A 16,730-nucleotide genomic window follows, 5' to 3' on the forward strand; every position below is an offset into this window, starting at 1 on the left:
CAATACTTCTGCTACCAAAGAAAAAAACAAATTACGGACAAAGGCACTATAGATTTTTGGTCCCTAAGCTACAACTTTTTATGTATGGATTCATCGGTAAGCAAAATGAAAAACAATGTTTTCAAAAATATAGTCCATAAATGGATTACCGAAAGAACTAGACAGGTAGCTGAGGAATATGTTTCATATATCAGAAATTAATTTTAAATTCCTTTCTAATTTTATTAATGTAGGTATGTTTTAAAATCTTTTTTCATATTTCTTTTGAATTTTTACACAAAAATTGATGTGAAAGTATGTACTATTATGTATAAAATCAATAATACACTTACACTCCAGAACGTGCCTGCGAGCCAGTGGAGTGGCTACATCCATAAAAAAAGGAAATTATATTGAATGTACCTATTGTATAAACATTTTCTTTTGAAAACTATGTATTTGTATTATATATTGGATTAAATAAATAAATAAATAAAGTAAATATTGGATGGCAGGCCCTACTATTTTCATATAAACATTTTTTTATTGTTTCTATTTATGATCATTTAACCTGTACCTACATCTGTTTGTATTCTGTAACTGTAAACACCTAGACTTCCACATTCCCTTCTCAAAATGTTTTTCCTCTCTGTTGCAACAAATTTCGCTCTAAATAACTCCCTAGGGCGAAAATCCGGCCTGTCTGCAAACATTTGGACATTCTTAAAACATCATTATATCAGTCTTTCTCAAAATAGACGATAACACCTCCCTGTGGGCGCTGAAGGCCTTTCGGGGGGCGGTAGAGGGCTTAGAGAAAATTGGGAGGCGTTTGGGCGGTCTAGGAGGGCGATGACTGAAAAAATAAAAAGCTTTCAAAATGTATATAAATGGTACAAATTGGTCACGGCCCGTATGGAATTTTCTTTCTTTTGGGTTGCTCTAGAAAGTTTTTCGTTCTTAAAGTGGGCGGTAGGCGATGTAAGTTTGAAAATTTACGATTTAGAATTTAGACGATGATGATTCAGGTGTAATGAAATTACAATAAATTTTTGTACAGAAATGTTAAATATTAAAAATGTATATATATATTTTATGTTCTTCTTCTTCCAAGTCGGTCCCTCAATGCTGAGGATCGTAATCACCATGAACATTTCTGATTAGTCTGTTCCACTCCAGTCTGTCCTCAGCCCGACGAACTGACTTATCAAATTTTTGCCCCATAGCCTTTATTTGGTCAGTCCATCTGTATGGGATTCTACCCCGGCTTCTCCTACCTTCAACTCGGCCAGTCATTATTGCCTTTTCTAGATTGTCTGACTCACGTCTAGCTATATGTCCAAAGAAAGACAGTATCCTCCTCAGACACACCACTGGCAGACGAGTTGTAAAATGGAGCTCTTCCAGTATCGATGCATTCGTCTTTCTGGCTGTCCAAGGCACACGCAGCAGCCTTCTCCAACACCACATCTTGAATGCAACGATTCTCTTCCTCTTGTAGACACGCATTGTCTACGTTTCAGCCCCATATAGGAAAACGAAGAATACCAGTGATTTCATCAACCACTTTTATTGATAAACCTCGATCTCGCCAAATCCTCTCAAAACAGTTCATTGCTTCTTTGGTTATTTGAATTCTGCGACCAATCTCAGGTCTGCAACTGCCGTTGTTGGAAATAAGCGAGCTAAGATACACAAAGTCATCTATCAGTTCAAGGTCTTGCATCTGTCTTGTCCTTAGGAGACTGCCATCTCTGTCTATAATCATTATCTTTGTCTTACTTTTATTTATTTTCAGACCCAGAGCCTCACTCTCCAACTCTATCCGTCTGAAGGCTTCTGCTAGCTCGGTTTTATCTTTGACAATCAGTGCTGTGTCGTCTGCATATCTCAGATTTGATATTTGTTGGCCTTCCACTTTGACACCACCATTCCAACCATCCAGCGCTCTTCTCATAATATATTCACCGCAAAGGTTGAAGAGTTTTGGCGACAAGATGCAACTTTGACGCACACCTCTTTCTGCGTTAAATGGATCTGACAGTGCATTCTCCATCTTTACTCTTGCTGACCCATCCATATATAAATTTTTCACCAGTAATGTGAAATACTGTGGTACACCCATCTCTAGCATGATCTCAAACATACGTTGCCAACATACACAGTCAAAGGCCATTTTACTTTACTATATTTATTGTAGTAAAGTATAATGCAGTAAAAAAAAGAGTTTTCGTTGGCGTTTTGTTTGAGTTGGTTACCCTACTCACACCTCGTGTTACACGTGTTAGATGCAATATGACCATTATGACACCCTGTCTCAATACAAAACACAAACATTTAATTTTACCTGCCTTAGGAATGGCTCAAAGCAGCTATTATTGATCTTAAATTGTCTGTTTGCTCTTTTCTATTTGGACTCGGGCAATACGTATCCACTGGCAAATAAATTTTTGTTAATTGCTTGTTAGAGCTATTCGAACACACAGAGCTGTCAATTATGCCTACTTCCTTGTTCACGAGTGTATGATAAATACAAAAAATAGGTAGAGTAAGAGATGCCAATATGACATACCGAATTTTCAACATGTTTATGAACACAATGGATTTCAATTATTACGCCTACTTTTTCATCTGCGAGTGTATGACAAATACTATAAATATAGAGAGTAAGAGATGCCATTATGTAATACCGAATTTTTCAACCCATCTGAGAACTATGCTTACTTCTTCGTCTGCAAGAGAATGACAAATATAGACCAATTTTTTAAATGCATTTGAGAACATATTTGCTTTCAATTTTGCCTATTTCTTCATCCGCAATTGTATGAAATTAAATATACAATTTATTTGTAGAGTGAGAAATGCTAATACGTACCCTATTTTCAAATCCATTTGAGGAAAAATCGCGCTGTCAATTATGCACAATTTGATCAAATAAAAAATAACAGTTTTCTTCTTTCTGTGCCATATCTGGTCCTCTCGACGTTGACGATCGCTCTAGAGTAGGCATTCCGGTCCTGCGCCAACTGGAACAGCGCCTCAACCCCGCGCACTCCCGTCCAGTCGCGGATGTTTCTCAGCCAGGACATCTGTCGCCTTCCAACTCCACGCTTTTCTTCGATCTCCCCCATCATGATAAGCCGTAGAAGCGCATATTTGCTGCTGCGCGTGATATGGCCCAGATAAGTTTTCTCTTAATTTGGTAATGTATCCAAAATAAAACAAGTTTATTGGATTATAATTCTACTTTATTTTTTATAAAATATACAAAAGGTATATTGTGACGCGTTTTGTCTTGTTAGGACATTTTCAAACAAACTAACTTAAATATTTACAAAATATTCCTCTAATATACTCAGTATACCCTAATTGAATTTTAATTACTCTACTTATTTTGGCTTGTATAGAAATCCACAAACATAAAATAGAAATTATTTTTAGTATATAAGGAAACTTTGTAAATATTTAAGTTAGTTTGTTTGAAAATGTTCTAACAAGACGAAACGCGTCACAATATACCCTTTGTATATTTATAAAAAATAAAGTAGAATTATAATCCAATAAACTTGTTTTATTTTGGATACATTACCAAATTAAATATGGAATTCTACCAATTGTCTGCATACACAATAAATAAGTTTTCTCGGTTTTGTTGAAGACAGTAGTTCTTTTTTAGCATTGGCTCGTCTTAAGAGAAGGATAAATTTTACAAATATAATGAAAGGCACATCATTGTCAATCGGGATGTGGTTCCGTGGCTAGTTTTGCAGACTCACAGATCAGAAGTCCGAAGTTCGAACCCCACTCTACCCGAACATGAATTTTTTAATAGTTATTTATTTACAACTTGTTGAAAATGGCCACCAAAATTTTAATATATCAGTTAATTAAAGGAACGCTAATATTTATTTTACTAAAAAGAAATAATAAAAATAAAATCATTCCCTTTTCCGTCCGTAATTATGCATACGGCAGTGCAATGACACATTAAATGCAGCGTATCTTTATCACTTTTTGTTACATTATGTTAAGATGGTCAGTATTATGCTTCAGGCACCAAACCAGGATCTACAAATGTAATTTTGCAGTGTAGGTACACCTTTTAATATAAATATAAATACATATTATCTTGTCATTCACTTAAAAATTGCACCAGTGACCTGCAGGTAGGCAAACGCGCTAACCACTAGACCACGAAGCGCACAAAAAAAATTACATGAGTTATTATTATAAGTAACGAATATGTAGCTTCTCAAAAAAATGTTCTAATACCAACCTATATATGACATTCATGAGCCATCTTACACGATTGTGCCACTTAACCATCCTTTACCCTACTGTAATGCATTAAGCGTTATTTTTATATGTTTCTCTATGATTATAGATCTCAACTGCCACATATAATTAGTCATCTTTGATTCTGTAATAACACATCATCGGTAAATAATATTTATTGCGTTAAATATAAATATAAAGACGTTGCCAATTTATGCTCACACTCGATGAGACTAAACTTCACCTTCACATAAGTGATTTCAATAGGGAAATATTACACACTGTGAATACCGAGAAAAATATATGAAATGGATTAAGAATAATTAATTGTTTTTCCAAAATCAATATGGATATTGTGGAGAAATGTTTTCATACATAAATGTAATTTTTTTTTTTTTAATCCGTCAATAGAAAAACGCGACATGTTTGGTCTTGATAATGGCAACGACAAGATTTGTGACAATGCTCTAAACAAATTTGAATGGTCGGGAACAAATTAACATGAATCGTGACGTATTAGGGGCGTTGTCAATGGAATGACTGTTTTTGCGGAAATTCAAAATTCAAAATTGAAAAATATTTTTTATACTACTAAAAGTAAAAAAAAATTACTGGACAGTATTTCATAGATCTTTATTACTTTAAAAATGTAAAAAAAAATATTTCTCTATTATGATAATAAAAATACGTATTTCGTTTAATTACACTTTTATTTATAATTTTCGCCAGTGACCGGGTTTTGTCGTGACCGACATTGCCAGACCTGTCAAACCAGTAAAAATTAAAAATAACGTGTGTAAAAACTGCATCCGATTTTAATTAGTATGAATGTATTATTATTTTCTGTTTTTCCTTTTGTATCCTATAAGTTTTTTTTTCTCATGTACTCGTATAGGTATTCAAAATTGTATAAATTCTAATAAATAAATAACTATAACAGTGTAAGTCGTCTCCAAGCACAATAGTTAGTCTCTTTTTTTAGAGAGTTACAGTTATAACATTTAGGTACTAGATGTATAAAAGTAGATTTGCATAGAATAAAAAAAACATGTAACAATTATAAAATATATTGATTAATAAAAAATAAAAATACACTAATTCATTAATTAGGTGATTAATTTGAAGATTTTTGTTTTTTTAATGCAACAACGCTGCTTCATATAATGGCCACACTAATGATTAAACGTCAAATGGTGTATAAAACTGCTTCAAAAACGGCAATAAAACTAATACGGTTTGGTCGATTCAACCTAATTATGTTTTTTGCGTAACGCTTAAGGTCGCAATAATGTTCTAAATGAAAATACACTCTCTGGGGGTATAGAAGATTTAGAATACCATCACTGGTGGTAAATATGTTGTACAATATAATGTATGCATTATATTTATTTATTATTTTACAATTATGTTTTGTTGATAAATTTCGGCATTCGCTGTTCGAGTGAACATATTTTTCTACTGCCTTTTTTAAAAAATATTTTTTATTTATTTATTAATTCATACAAATATATGTAATTTTTTTTTTAATGTATCCGTAACTCTATGAGGCCAAGAGCCCTGTGTTGAGTTGGGATACAACATAGTGTAAAATGAAAGCATGTACATTAATAGATTCACTTTATGCCTTCCTTAATTATTAAAAATAATAAATACTTCCCCTCCCTTCTTACATGCAAATCCTACTGAATCCTCTTAAACTTTCTATTCTTAAACTTCTATTCTATGTCGATCTATCCAAAATACATTAGCAACACCCAAATCGTTCAGCATTTTGGTCTCGCAATCAATTACTCAAAACTCGTACTTCGATTCGTAAGGAAAAGAATGAAAAAAATCGTGTGTTTCAATTTCGTCACAATCGTGCCCTAAATCCGTCTAAATTACAAATTATATACATTTCTGTGTATAAGGCTGAGGCTTGGGCTTTATATACATATTAGATATATGTAAGTACATACACCACAATGTTGTCTTGCAACTCTCAATATTTTGAAGAAGTAACGAAGCGAATAAAATGGATTAGCCGCTCTCACGATGTAATCTCAGTAATTATCGTAACACGAATATAGACTGTTTTATACGGATCAGAAAGTTAAATGTGAAATTAGTCAGTATTCTTGAAAATAAATCTTCTTGCTACTTTTTGTGTCTCGCCCAAGATCAGGCGTCAAAGACCGCTACAACCACAAATCACTTTTTTTTACTTTTAAAAAAAAACTAATTGCGTTCTTATAATTTACTCAAATATTTAATTTTTAGGGCCATGTTCAACGAGTTGTAAATAACTCACTATTAGAAAATGGAAATCAAGTTGGGGTAGAGTGGGATTCGAACCATGGACCTTTGAGCTGTGGTCCGAGACATTAGCCACGCGACCACAACCCTCTAACAAACTTCAACTTGGCATCGCACACGGTACCACTAGATAGGGTAGATACCGGTGGCGTGCATTCTATATAGGCAAATAAGCTGTGCCTACCCTATTACATTATCATATAAATATTTTTACATCATTAATATAGATAAAAATAGTCAAATTAATTTACTAATCGAACGATTAGTAGTTGGAAGAATAAAATAATCGAATGAATGAATTATTCTTTCATTTCCATAATATAAATAGGCGTTTCGATTATTGTGTTCTGTGGTCACTCAAAATCACGAGAGGGGGTGGGACCCACAAAATCCGAAGAAAAGTTATAAATTTATGGAGGGGGAGGGGCATCGATTTCCCACGATCTAGTATTTGCCCTCCCTCCCCCCCCCGGATTCACTAATTCATTAAATTACCAATTCATTCGAATGAACCATCTCTAATAATCATCAAAATGTTTTTTTTTAATCATGTAAATATACCAAATTATTTTAAAAAATCGCGCCGATTGCGAAATTTTTACCGTAATGTCAGCATTCCGATCCGCGGCTCCACCAACAACATATCTACAGTCATCTGCATACCCACACATCCTGGCAAGCTCATTCTAGAATCGTCTCTCCTAGAAAACAGTCATAAGAAAAGAGTCCAACTAATAGTAATATACTTTATATATAATAAACTACATATCAATTCTCCAGTGTATCATTTTGTATTTTCAACCACACAAGTACATAACGTTTACAAATTTATTATATTATTGTGGCTTTTCAGGCTGTGCCCGTTTTAAGTAATAATTAAACTAATCAAAAAATATTTTAGTATATAGTTACTTAAAATAAATAATAATTTCATGTCATACAATACTGATACACGGAATAAAATTTACAATAATCTAATTAAATTGCTTTATTTACTTACATCAAATGGTGACCCTTGAAATGGTAGAGTTTACATACATTTGACTTCTTTCATTTGTTAGACCAGTTATTTTTATACAAATTAATAAATAACAAAATTGATTCTCCTAACCTACTTGAAAGACTTCCATTCCGTGTGCCATCTAGACAGACAAGACGAAATCTTCTGTTTTACACAGAAAACGCGTCAACAAACTATTTGAAACAATCTACAATACCTTGAGTATGCGAATATAACAATAGATTTACCGCGGCTGATATTTTTTGCGACAATGTATGTAAATTTAGGTTAAAAATCATAGAAATTTTGAGAGAAGCAGATATTTAACTTGATTATTATATACATATATTTTCATTTCTTTTCTTTTACATTTGTTATATTTAACCTAATTTAAATTATTGTATTAAGTGTAAACAATTTTTTTGGTATGTGCACGAGTGTCCTACACTAATATACAAATAAATTGTCAGTATTTGTGTACATACTGTTTGTTTACCCAATAAAATAAATAAACAAACTGTGCATTTGTATGGGCGATCGACAAGAACTGCCTTTAGGATTACGAAACGAGCATAATTTATATGCTTCTAATGATTCTTATAATCGGTAATATCAATTGTCGTGTACTTATTTTATAAAAAAGATATAAAAATTGAAAAATGTGTAGGAAATGTGTTTTTAACTAATTAAAAAAATAAAACGTTTTAACAGTTTTATTTTGATGATAAGGCGTAGGTAAGCAAAGACTTGACAGTTAAATATAAAATATAGGCACATAGGATCTCGTATATCGATACCTGAGTTCTCGAGGGCAACAAATATTTTTTTTACAGTTTGGGAGTTAAGGATGCAAAAAAGTTTAAAAGGGGTTCGTTAAAGCTAGGGTTGGTTAAAGCTAGATATATTGTAATCTAATAACACCTAACATATTGATAAATCCCTATTTTGTGAAAAAAAAAACATAAAAACGTCAATATCTCTGAACTAGGTTTTTGTTGATGTTGCCCTCTTGAACACAAATAACTATCGACGTGCTAATAAGCGACGTGATAACAATTTCTCACCATGGTTATTTATCGTATTTGCGATCACAATGGAACATCCGTGAACACCCAATATTAAATGTCAAAATATTAACGTTTTGCGACGAATAATCCTGCTGCGCTATCACATATTTGAATTTCACCGGTGTAATTATCGAAAATATTCCAAAACTGCTGCTATTTTTATTTATTTATTATTTATCATGCTATTTATTGCATTTAGCTGGCGGTTGGTAAGCCAAATATTAAAAAAAGCAGTCTCCATAGTAATTGTAAATTATATTTCACTTTTTTGTATTAGATACTCCTTATTATTTTGTAAATGCAATATATTGTATTATTTTTTATAGTAAACGCCGATTTTTCGCCAGTGAACTGTATTTATTTACGAGGAAAACAAAACATAAACCGACACGAGCGTTGACTTAGAGATTACACACGCGTTGACTTTTTATTGCGATAACTTAAGCATGTTCATTATTGTTCATTAAAAAAAAAAGTGTTTTCTTTTAAACCATCACAGTCATAGTAATAAACAATACATAAAAAATAACAACAAATAACAAGACCAATTATGGGTTTCATATAGGAACAAAAATATAAAAAACAAAACGTACAGTTCGCTAGAGGTGAAAGGAAATGGGACAGTAAAATAGGGAAGGAATAAAAGAAGAAGAAATAGTAAGTAAATAAAAATGTAAATAAATGTACACATACAACATACATACACACACATCCATATATATACATACATATATACATACACATACATACATACGCATACATACATACATACATACATACATATACACACATGAACATGCATATATATATACACATACAATCACACATGAACATATGTTCATACGCATATACGCATACACTAATGCACATACATACGCGTACATATATAATTAATAATAAAATAATGAACACTAATAAGTAAAACGATAAAAAAAAATAGTAACTAAGAATGTTGCTCTAATGGCATATCTATCGCAATTTTGATCTATTTTTTAAAACAGTATTTTCGTTAAAAAGATCGCTTGTGATCGCTGAAATCCTTAGCACGTTTTTAAGCACGTCGATAGTTATTTTTGATTGAGCTACAGGTATCGATATGTACGCGTATGCATGTTGTATTTGTGTATGCATATACATATGTTTATGTGTGTACATGTATATATAGAGATATGTATATATACATATTTATGTATGTATCTTTGTGTATATTTTTGGTTTGTTTTACATTTAATTACTCTTTCTTCTTCCTTCTTCTCTTACTTTCTTATTTTCTCATGGGATCAGTGAAATGCCACTTCCTTTCTCTCCTAGCAAACTGAACGTTATGTTTTTTATATTTTTGTTCCCATTTAAAACCCGCAATTGGTCTTTTTATTTGTTGTTATTATGTATGTATTGTTTATAAATATGACTGTGTTGGTTTCAAAAAATAATATATATATACATATTTATATTTATAAAAAAATATTTTGATAATATTTTGTAATCCCAAGATATACGAATGCATGGATGCTTACCAGAATCTATTGTTTTACAAAAGTGTCATGGCAGCTTTTTTCTAATTTTTACTTAGGCGCGTAGTATTCGTATGCGCACGCTCATGCGAAATTCACAACAAAATAAATATTTGTATCGAAATTCTCACATGTTCTAAGGCATTCGCAAACAAGATTTCACCCAATTTTAGTTTTACACGACGCAATATGTTCGGTGTTAAAATTCCAAATCTATTCAGTTTCTCGTCCATGTTAAGCGGGCTGAACTATGGTTGCCATGGTAAGATGGGAAAAGTTGGCAAGTCGTGGGAAAATGGAAAGATTACACGGTTCAAAGAACCGAGATGAAAATCTTCATTTTTAAATAGTACAATATTTCATATTTTCATCATACTTGTAAAATTCGCAGAGGTGTTAAAATACATTTCATGTTTAAAAAAAACAATTTTACTAAAAAAATAATTACAACTGATTTCTTATACCAGAATCGAGTTGTGGTCCCGTGGCTAGTGTCGCGTACTCACGGATCAGAAGTCCAAGGTTCGAACCCCACTCTACCTCATCGATTCCCGTTTTCTTATAGTAAGTTAATACAAATCGTTGAAAATGGCCCCTAAAATTAAAATATTTAATTAAATTTTTGGAGCATAATTTTTTTTTTTAGTTCAATTGTTTTAGCGTTTTTTTTTAACATAAATACTTGAGTTCTTATTATTGACTAATATTTTAATTTTCTGACCATTTCCTAAAAGTCGTAAATAACTAGTGCTGGAAAAATGGAAATCGAGCTGCGGTAGAGTGGAATTTGAACTTCGGACCTTTGGCCCGTGAGTCCACAATACTACCACAACTCGGTTCGAATCCCGGTAAATATGTACATTTTAACGTTTCTCATTACGTAAAAGAAAAAAAACATTTGTTGCGTAGGTACCATCATACCACAAAAGAGATGGAGAGCTCTTTAACTTCACAAAAATCAACAGATATAGAATTAAATAAATTTGGATCTTTAAATAGGCAGAATGATGAATGTTACGTAATGTGTAAAACGGCCACTTAAACCATCCAACGACAGGTCATAAGCCCTGTAAATGCCTAGACTTTCATATTCTCTTCTCAAAAATGTTCTCCATCTCTGTTGCAATGCGTAACCTCGTTACTGTTTTTTTTTTTAAATATTGAAATGTGAAGTTTTTAAGTATGTGACATGCATTATCAAAATTGTAAAAAAAATCTGATTCACTAAATTTTCAGTGCCCTATGTACGGGTGTGAATTAATGATTGATTTATTTTAGAATATATAAAGGCGAAAAAATAGAACTAACATACATATCATAAACTTTGCTCAAAAATATGTTATTTTGACACTCGTAGCGACATCTATCGGTTGATTTTTAAAATACTTTTGTGGTTTCATGAAAATTCTTACCATTCCCACTTGGCACACATAATAAACATATATTTATACGAAATATCAATTTAATTAATTTAATTACCTATGCAGCATACACTATTACATCACTACACTATTTAAACATCGGCAGAATGGCGAATGTCACACAGTGTGTTAAGTGGCAACTTAAACCGGCCAATGACAGATTTTAAGACTTGCAAATGCCTAGACTTTTATATTCCCTTCTCAAAAATGTTTACCCTCTCTGTTGCAACAAATTTAGATCCAAACAACTCCCTGGGGAGGAAATCCAGCCTTTCTGCAAACATTTGGACACATTCAAAACTTTGTTGTATTGATATTTTGTTTGCCTCTCCAAAAAAATGCAAGCTCTTGTGTTTGGGGTCCTTCTACTTCATTTATGGAGTTCATAAAAGTTAATTTTATTAATATGTATAAAACGATATATGTTTATACTTTCAGATCGAAGCATCTACTTCTGGGAGTTGAAGGACCCTCAGAGTAAAATTCGGAGATCAGTAAGGATCAATATAGAATTCGACCACGCCACACATGTTGCCTGTAGTCCTGACGACAAGGCCTTCATCATACACAAGGGAATAGAAAATTGTATTGAAGTGTACAAAATAGTGAAGAAAAGAGATGGAATACCGTATGTTACAAGCAAGGCTTTTGCTTTCGAAAAGGTAAATTGAATATTTAATTAACATTTTGTCAATGTTTTGAATATCTCTAAATTATTATCTACAAGTACTGAATTTATTCCTCTGCAGATAATATTGTGGGGTGATTACTACAACTAATAGGTAGGTCACTTCAAATTAGGGTTTCTTGAAAAATCTTGAATATTTAAAAAGTGATAAATTATAGCAAACAATAATCAATAATTAAATAAACAATATTTCCTAGAGTCTAATCCTGTCTAATTTGACAACAACTTCAAATGATCGAATTTAAACCACCCTCACTCCTCACTCCATACCACACAAACACAAAATACTGCTCGACATAAAGACTTGATTTATTACTTTCATGTGTATTAGGTTTATGTAGACCATGTCAAATTTATAAAATATTATTATATTAATTTCTAGATTAGATTTTAAAAATAATGTTACATTTTCAAGTAGGACTGAGTCTGCTAATTTTCATAAAATTTAAAATCTCGCAACTTGGCGTATCATGTTGGATATGAGCTTTCTCATATCCAACATGATACGCCAAGCATTTCATATCGAGTCCCTGTCCGTAGAACTCGTCAATCTGTACTCTTCGACATTCCGAGCTCACAGACTAATTATATGAAAAATAGCACTCTTTGAAGAATACCTACAATGGTAGTTTTAATGACATCAACATATTACACTGAAACTACTATAGTTCTATCAGATCTGTTAAAGACATTTTTAATTCATCTCCTGCTTAAATTTTAATGTTTACTTTTACATATATCTACTACCCACAAAAAAAAACAAAATAAAAGAAAATGTTTTAATAAAAGATTTTTGTAATATTTACTTAATTAAAATTCACAATGGCCCGACTTAAAATGTTTTTTTAGCGATTCAGGGGCTTCAGGGCTAATCATTCCATTTATTTACTTTTTTATTAAAAGCTTTAATAAAACATTTAGTTTATCGATTTATTTAATTCCAGGTACATGTCGAAGATATTGTCGGGTTCGGGATTTCTTTGAATGGTAAATTCATGATGTCATGCTCCTCAAAGAACGATTTGATTGTTTGGAATCTTAAAGGAGAGCAGCTGGCCAGAATCGAGACTCATTTGATGACCACGTTTAAGGCGAAGATAACTCCCTGCGCCCGCTTCATAGTGGCATCAGGCTTTGTCGGAGATGTCATTGTATGGGAGGTTGTCTTTGATAAAACTAGACAGTTTAAGCAAGTAGTAAGAGCTTTTGAATTGAGTGGACATCGCTCCGGTGTGTACGATTTTGCATTTTCTGCGGGAACTTCTCATATTGCAACTGTTTCAAAGGATGGAACTTGGAAACTTTTCAATACTAATGGTATTATTTACTTCATTTTAACATTAATAAAAAATGTCTCAGTTCATTATTTACATTTTATTTTTCTCCACAAGAGGTCAAAAAGCTTTACTTATTTTGATACTATCTATAAACTTTTTAAAAGCAGAATATTTATCAGCAATGTGAAAATATCAATTTTCAGCATAACACTTACAATTAACATTTTTGCTGACATTTTTTACCTTTGGTTTTGTGTCTTAGATGTTAATAAATTGTAATTGTTACATTTTTTTTACCTAAGAGATAGTAAATTGTAATATCTTTCGTACATTAAAAAAAATAATTATGTCAGCTTAGATTGCTTCTATGATAATCACATTGATTTAGGCAACCTAAAATGGTCTCCCTGACCCATTTCAATGATACCAGTTGGTGCTTTTCTAACATAAATATATCTTATTTGTAATTAAGGGCTTTATATACCTAACCTTATTGTTGCTTAAGTTACTAAAGGATAAAAATATATGGTTTTATGAAATGTTTTCAGTAAACTTTAGTCGGGGTGAAATGGTACAACTTTTGAAGACTGGTAACTACACCCAGGCTAGTACTCCGTCCATTATTTCTCTGTCCCCGAATGCCGATACAGTTGCTGTGGCAACACTGAACTGGATTCAAATATTCAACACTGCTTCGGGAAAATTGACTGAAACCATTGAAGATGTATTCACAGGTAAAATAATCACCATATTTATTATTAACTCATTCCACCGTGAATATAAACACATATTTTTTTCAAACAATACACCATTTGATTTTGTTAATATTTAAAAAAATCTGTAGTATCAAAATTAAAACACTTAAAATATTTAAAATTGCATTTTGCAGTTTTTTATTTCTCAATTAAAACACAAATTTCAAATAATTATTTTAATAAACGTATTTCATTTTGTATTAATTTTAATATAAAAAATATCATTTGAAGACCATCAGCATCTTCTTTTAAGGCCAAAATGATATTGTTCTGGGATTCACCAGAGTTGTGTCTGAGTGGGTTAGTAATCTGCTCACACTGCTCACTTGAGGTAGAATATTTTTTGTCAAACGTTTTCATTAATACAAGCAGCCAAATATAACCCAATTAAGACCATAGCCATTTTATTCTCAATAAATCGATCTCTGTCAAAGGGTTTTTTTTAAATATGGACTGTGAGGTAAACATTTTTTTATTTTTATATATTATATTTTTGTTAGGTAAACAAAAAGTACATACACAATTTAAAAGTTTCACCATGTTAAAAGTTATCATACAACAATCCGTAGATAAGGGATATGTTTAATTTTAGACTATCACAACACTACTCTTAATTCTATTGATTTTTAGTTTTCCCAATTAAGTATTGTTAAATCTTTTTATTGTAAGTGAAAATGCAAAGATATGTACTAATACATAACTTGTATAAAATTAATAATAAGCAGGTTTAGTGATTTCAGTGTTTAAAATACTTGTGTTTTTGAAAATATACTATTTAAGTTAGAAATTTAAACAAGCAAGCATAATTGCTAGTTTATGTTAAATTATCGATTTAGCAATTGATAATTTTAATGACTGAATGCATGAATTTGTATTTTAAAAAGTTTTATTTCTAAAATGATTTTTGTTTTCAGGTGAAATTACAAGTATGTTATTTGATCCTACGGGGAAAATTCTTCTTCTGTCTGGAGACAAAACAATCAGGGTATTCTATAATCTCAAAGGATAAGATGAAAAGTTTTAAAACCTAGCAAACTCTTACAATTATCTAACGTCGTATAAAATACTGATTAGATTTATGTTCAATAAATAAGGTTTAAAACCCACATAAAATTAATAAAGGTATGTTTACGTGGATTGTGCTTTAGTGTTTTGTTACATAAAGTTTGTCTAGCGACCATTAAATCCAGTAACAATATGGTCAAATTAATTATTAAAATGTTAATGTGACCTATCAAGAACTTTTTTCTTCTGATTTCATTTTGCTTAATACCTATGTAGGCTTACAAAGCATTTATTATTTGCCATTTAAAATATTTTTCTATCGTCTCTGTAAAAGAATGTGTGGAATTAAAAGTATGCATTTTCAATTTATGTTCTTATAAAAATATCCAATAAGTATATGAATTAATCAATTAAAATATCCGATAATTTCTCAATGTTTATAAATGTGTCTTCTTATTAATAGTTATATTTTGAGACTGATTTTCATTCATATTTTGAATAATAAATGTTTCATTGTGACAAGAATATTCAGAAGTGAACAATAAATCTGTGTTCATTTGAATATTGTGCATTTATTTTCAACAATAAATATTGTGATTTTATAATATCGTCTTACTAATAAAATATTGAATAAAGGAGTTTAGCGTTTTTGCTTTTGTTGTTGTTTTATTATTTTTTTCTTTGGTGTAAATATAAAATCAGTATAGTATGTGTCATATAACTTTGCACTTTCTACTAAGTTGAAAAACTTTGTGAACAATTCACACAAAATTTCACACATCATTGGGTGTAGATAAGTGTCGGAATATATCATGTATTAATAAATAAATATTCAACATCATAATGTAATACTTCATTTTTACCCTAGAGTTTTTTGGGTGTAAAGTTATGTGCCATATACTCAAGACGACTTACCCTGGGAATGTTATAAGTTCAAAGGGAAAATGATCATAAAATATAGTAGAGGCTTGAAAAATCAGTAAGAAAAATATAAATTCAAAATACTATACTGTGTTCATTATTACTAGAATTTTCAAACAAAGAAATGGCGCAAAATGACCCACATCACACGTATCGTCCAAATCCATATAGCACAGTAAAATTTGGGTGGATTGATATTTATTCTAGTCTAGGTTCTAGGACTAGTACAAAAAAATGGTAAAAAAAAGAATATTGTACAAATCTCTGATTAAACCAATTTTAACATATCGTCGCCAAAGTTTGTTTTTGTCCAACAGACCATTTTTAACAAAATTAAGTCAAGTGTACAGGAGTTCTGAAAAAGCCTTTCTTTATAAAATTCAAATGGAAAAAAAAAAATTAAATCATTTAAAGATTTGTTTAACAAATTTTGTCTTAAGTTGTGGTTATTATTTAGGGCCTATTTTGTAAAAAAAAAACTTTAAGGCTCTATTTCTGCAGATTTGTGTTTTGGTCTGTTGGATAGAAACAAA

The 16,730-nt window shown here is 31.2% G+C and overlaps 1 protein-coding gene across 1 annotated transcript; it reads left to right on the forward strand.

The window, feature by feature from the left end:
- The first annotated feature begins 10,319 nt into the window (after positions 1 to 10,319).
- LOC148271290 (transducin beta-like protein 2) lies at positions 10,320 to 15,932 on the forward strand. The gene is made up of 5 exons (XM_088241560.1): positions 10,320 to 10,392; positions 11,990 to 12,213; positions 13,184 to 13,556; positions 14,065 to 14,250; positions 15,186 to 15,932. Exons 1-5 carry the CDS (start codon positions 10,320 to 10,322, stop codon positions 15,278 to 15,280), a joined length of 951 nt encoding a protein of 316 aa, XP_088097686.1. The 3' UTR covers positions 15,281 to 15,932.
- Positions 15,933 to 16,730: the final 798 nt, after the last annotated feature.

This window comes from Micrasema longulum, unplaced genomic scaffold (genome assembly GCF_059751315.1).
Source record: "Micrasema longulum isolate JH-2025_06_02 unplaced genomic scaffold, ASM5975131v1 h1tg002963l, whole genome shotgun sequence".
Lineage (NCBI taxonomy): Eukaryota > Metazoa > Arthropoda > Insecta > Trichoptera > Brachycentridae > Micrasema > Micrasema longulum.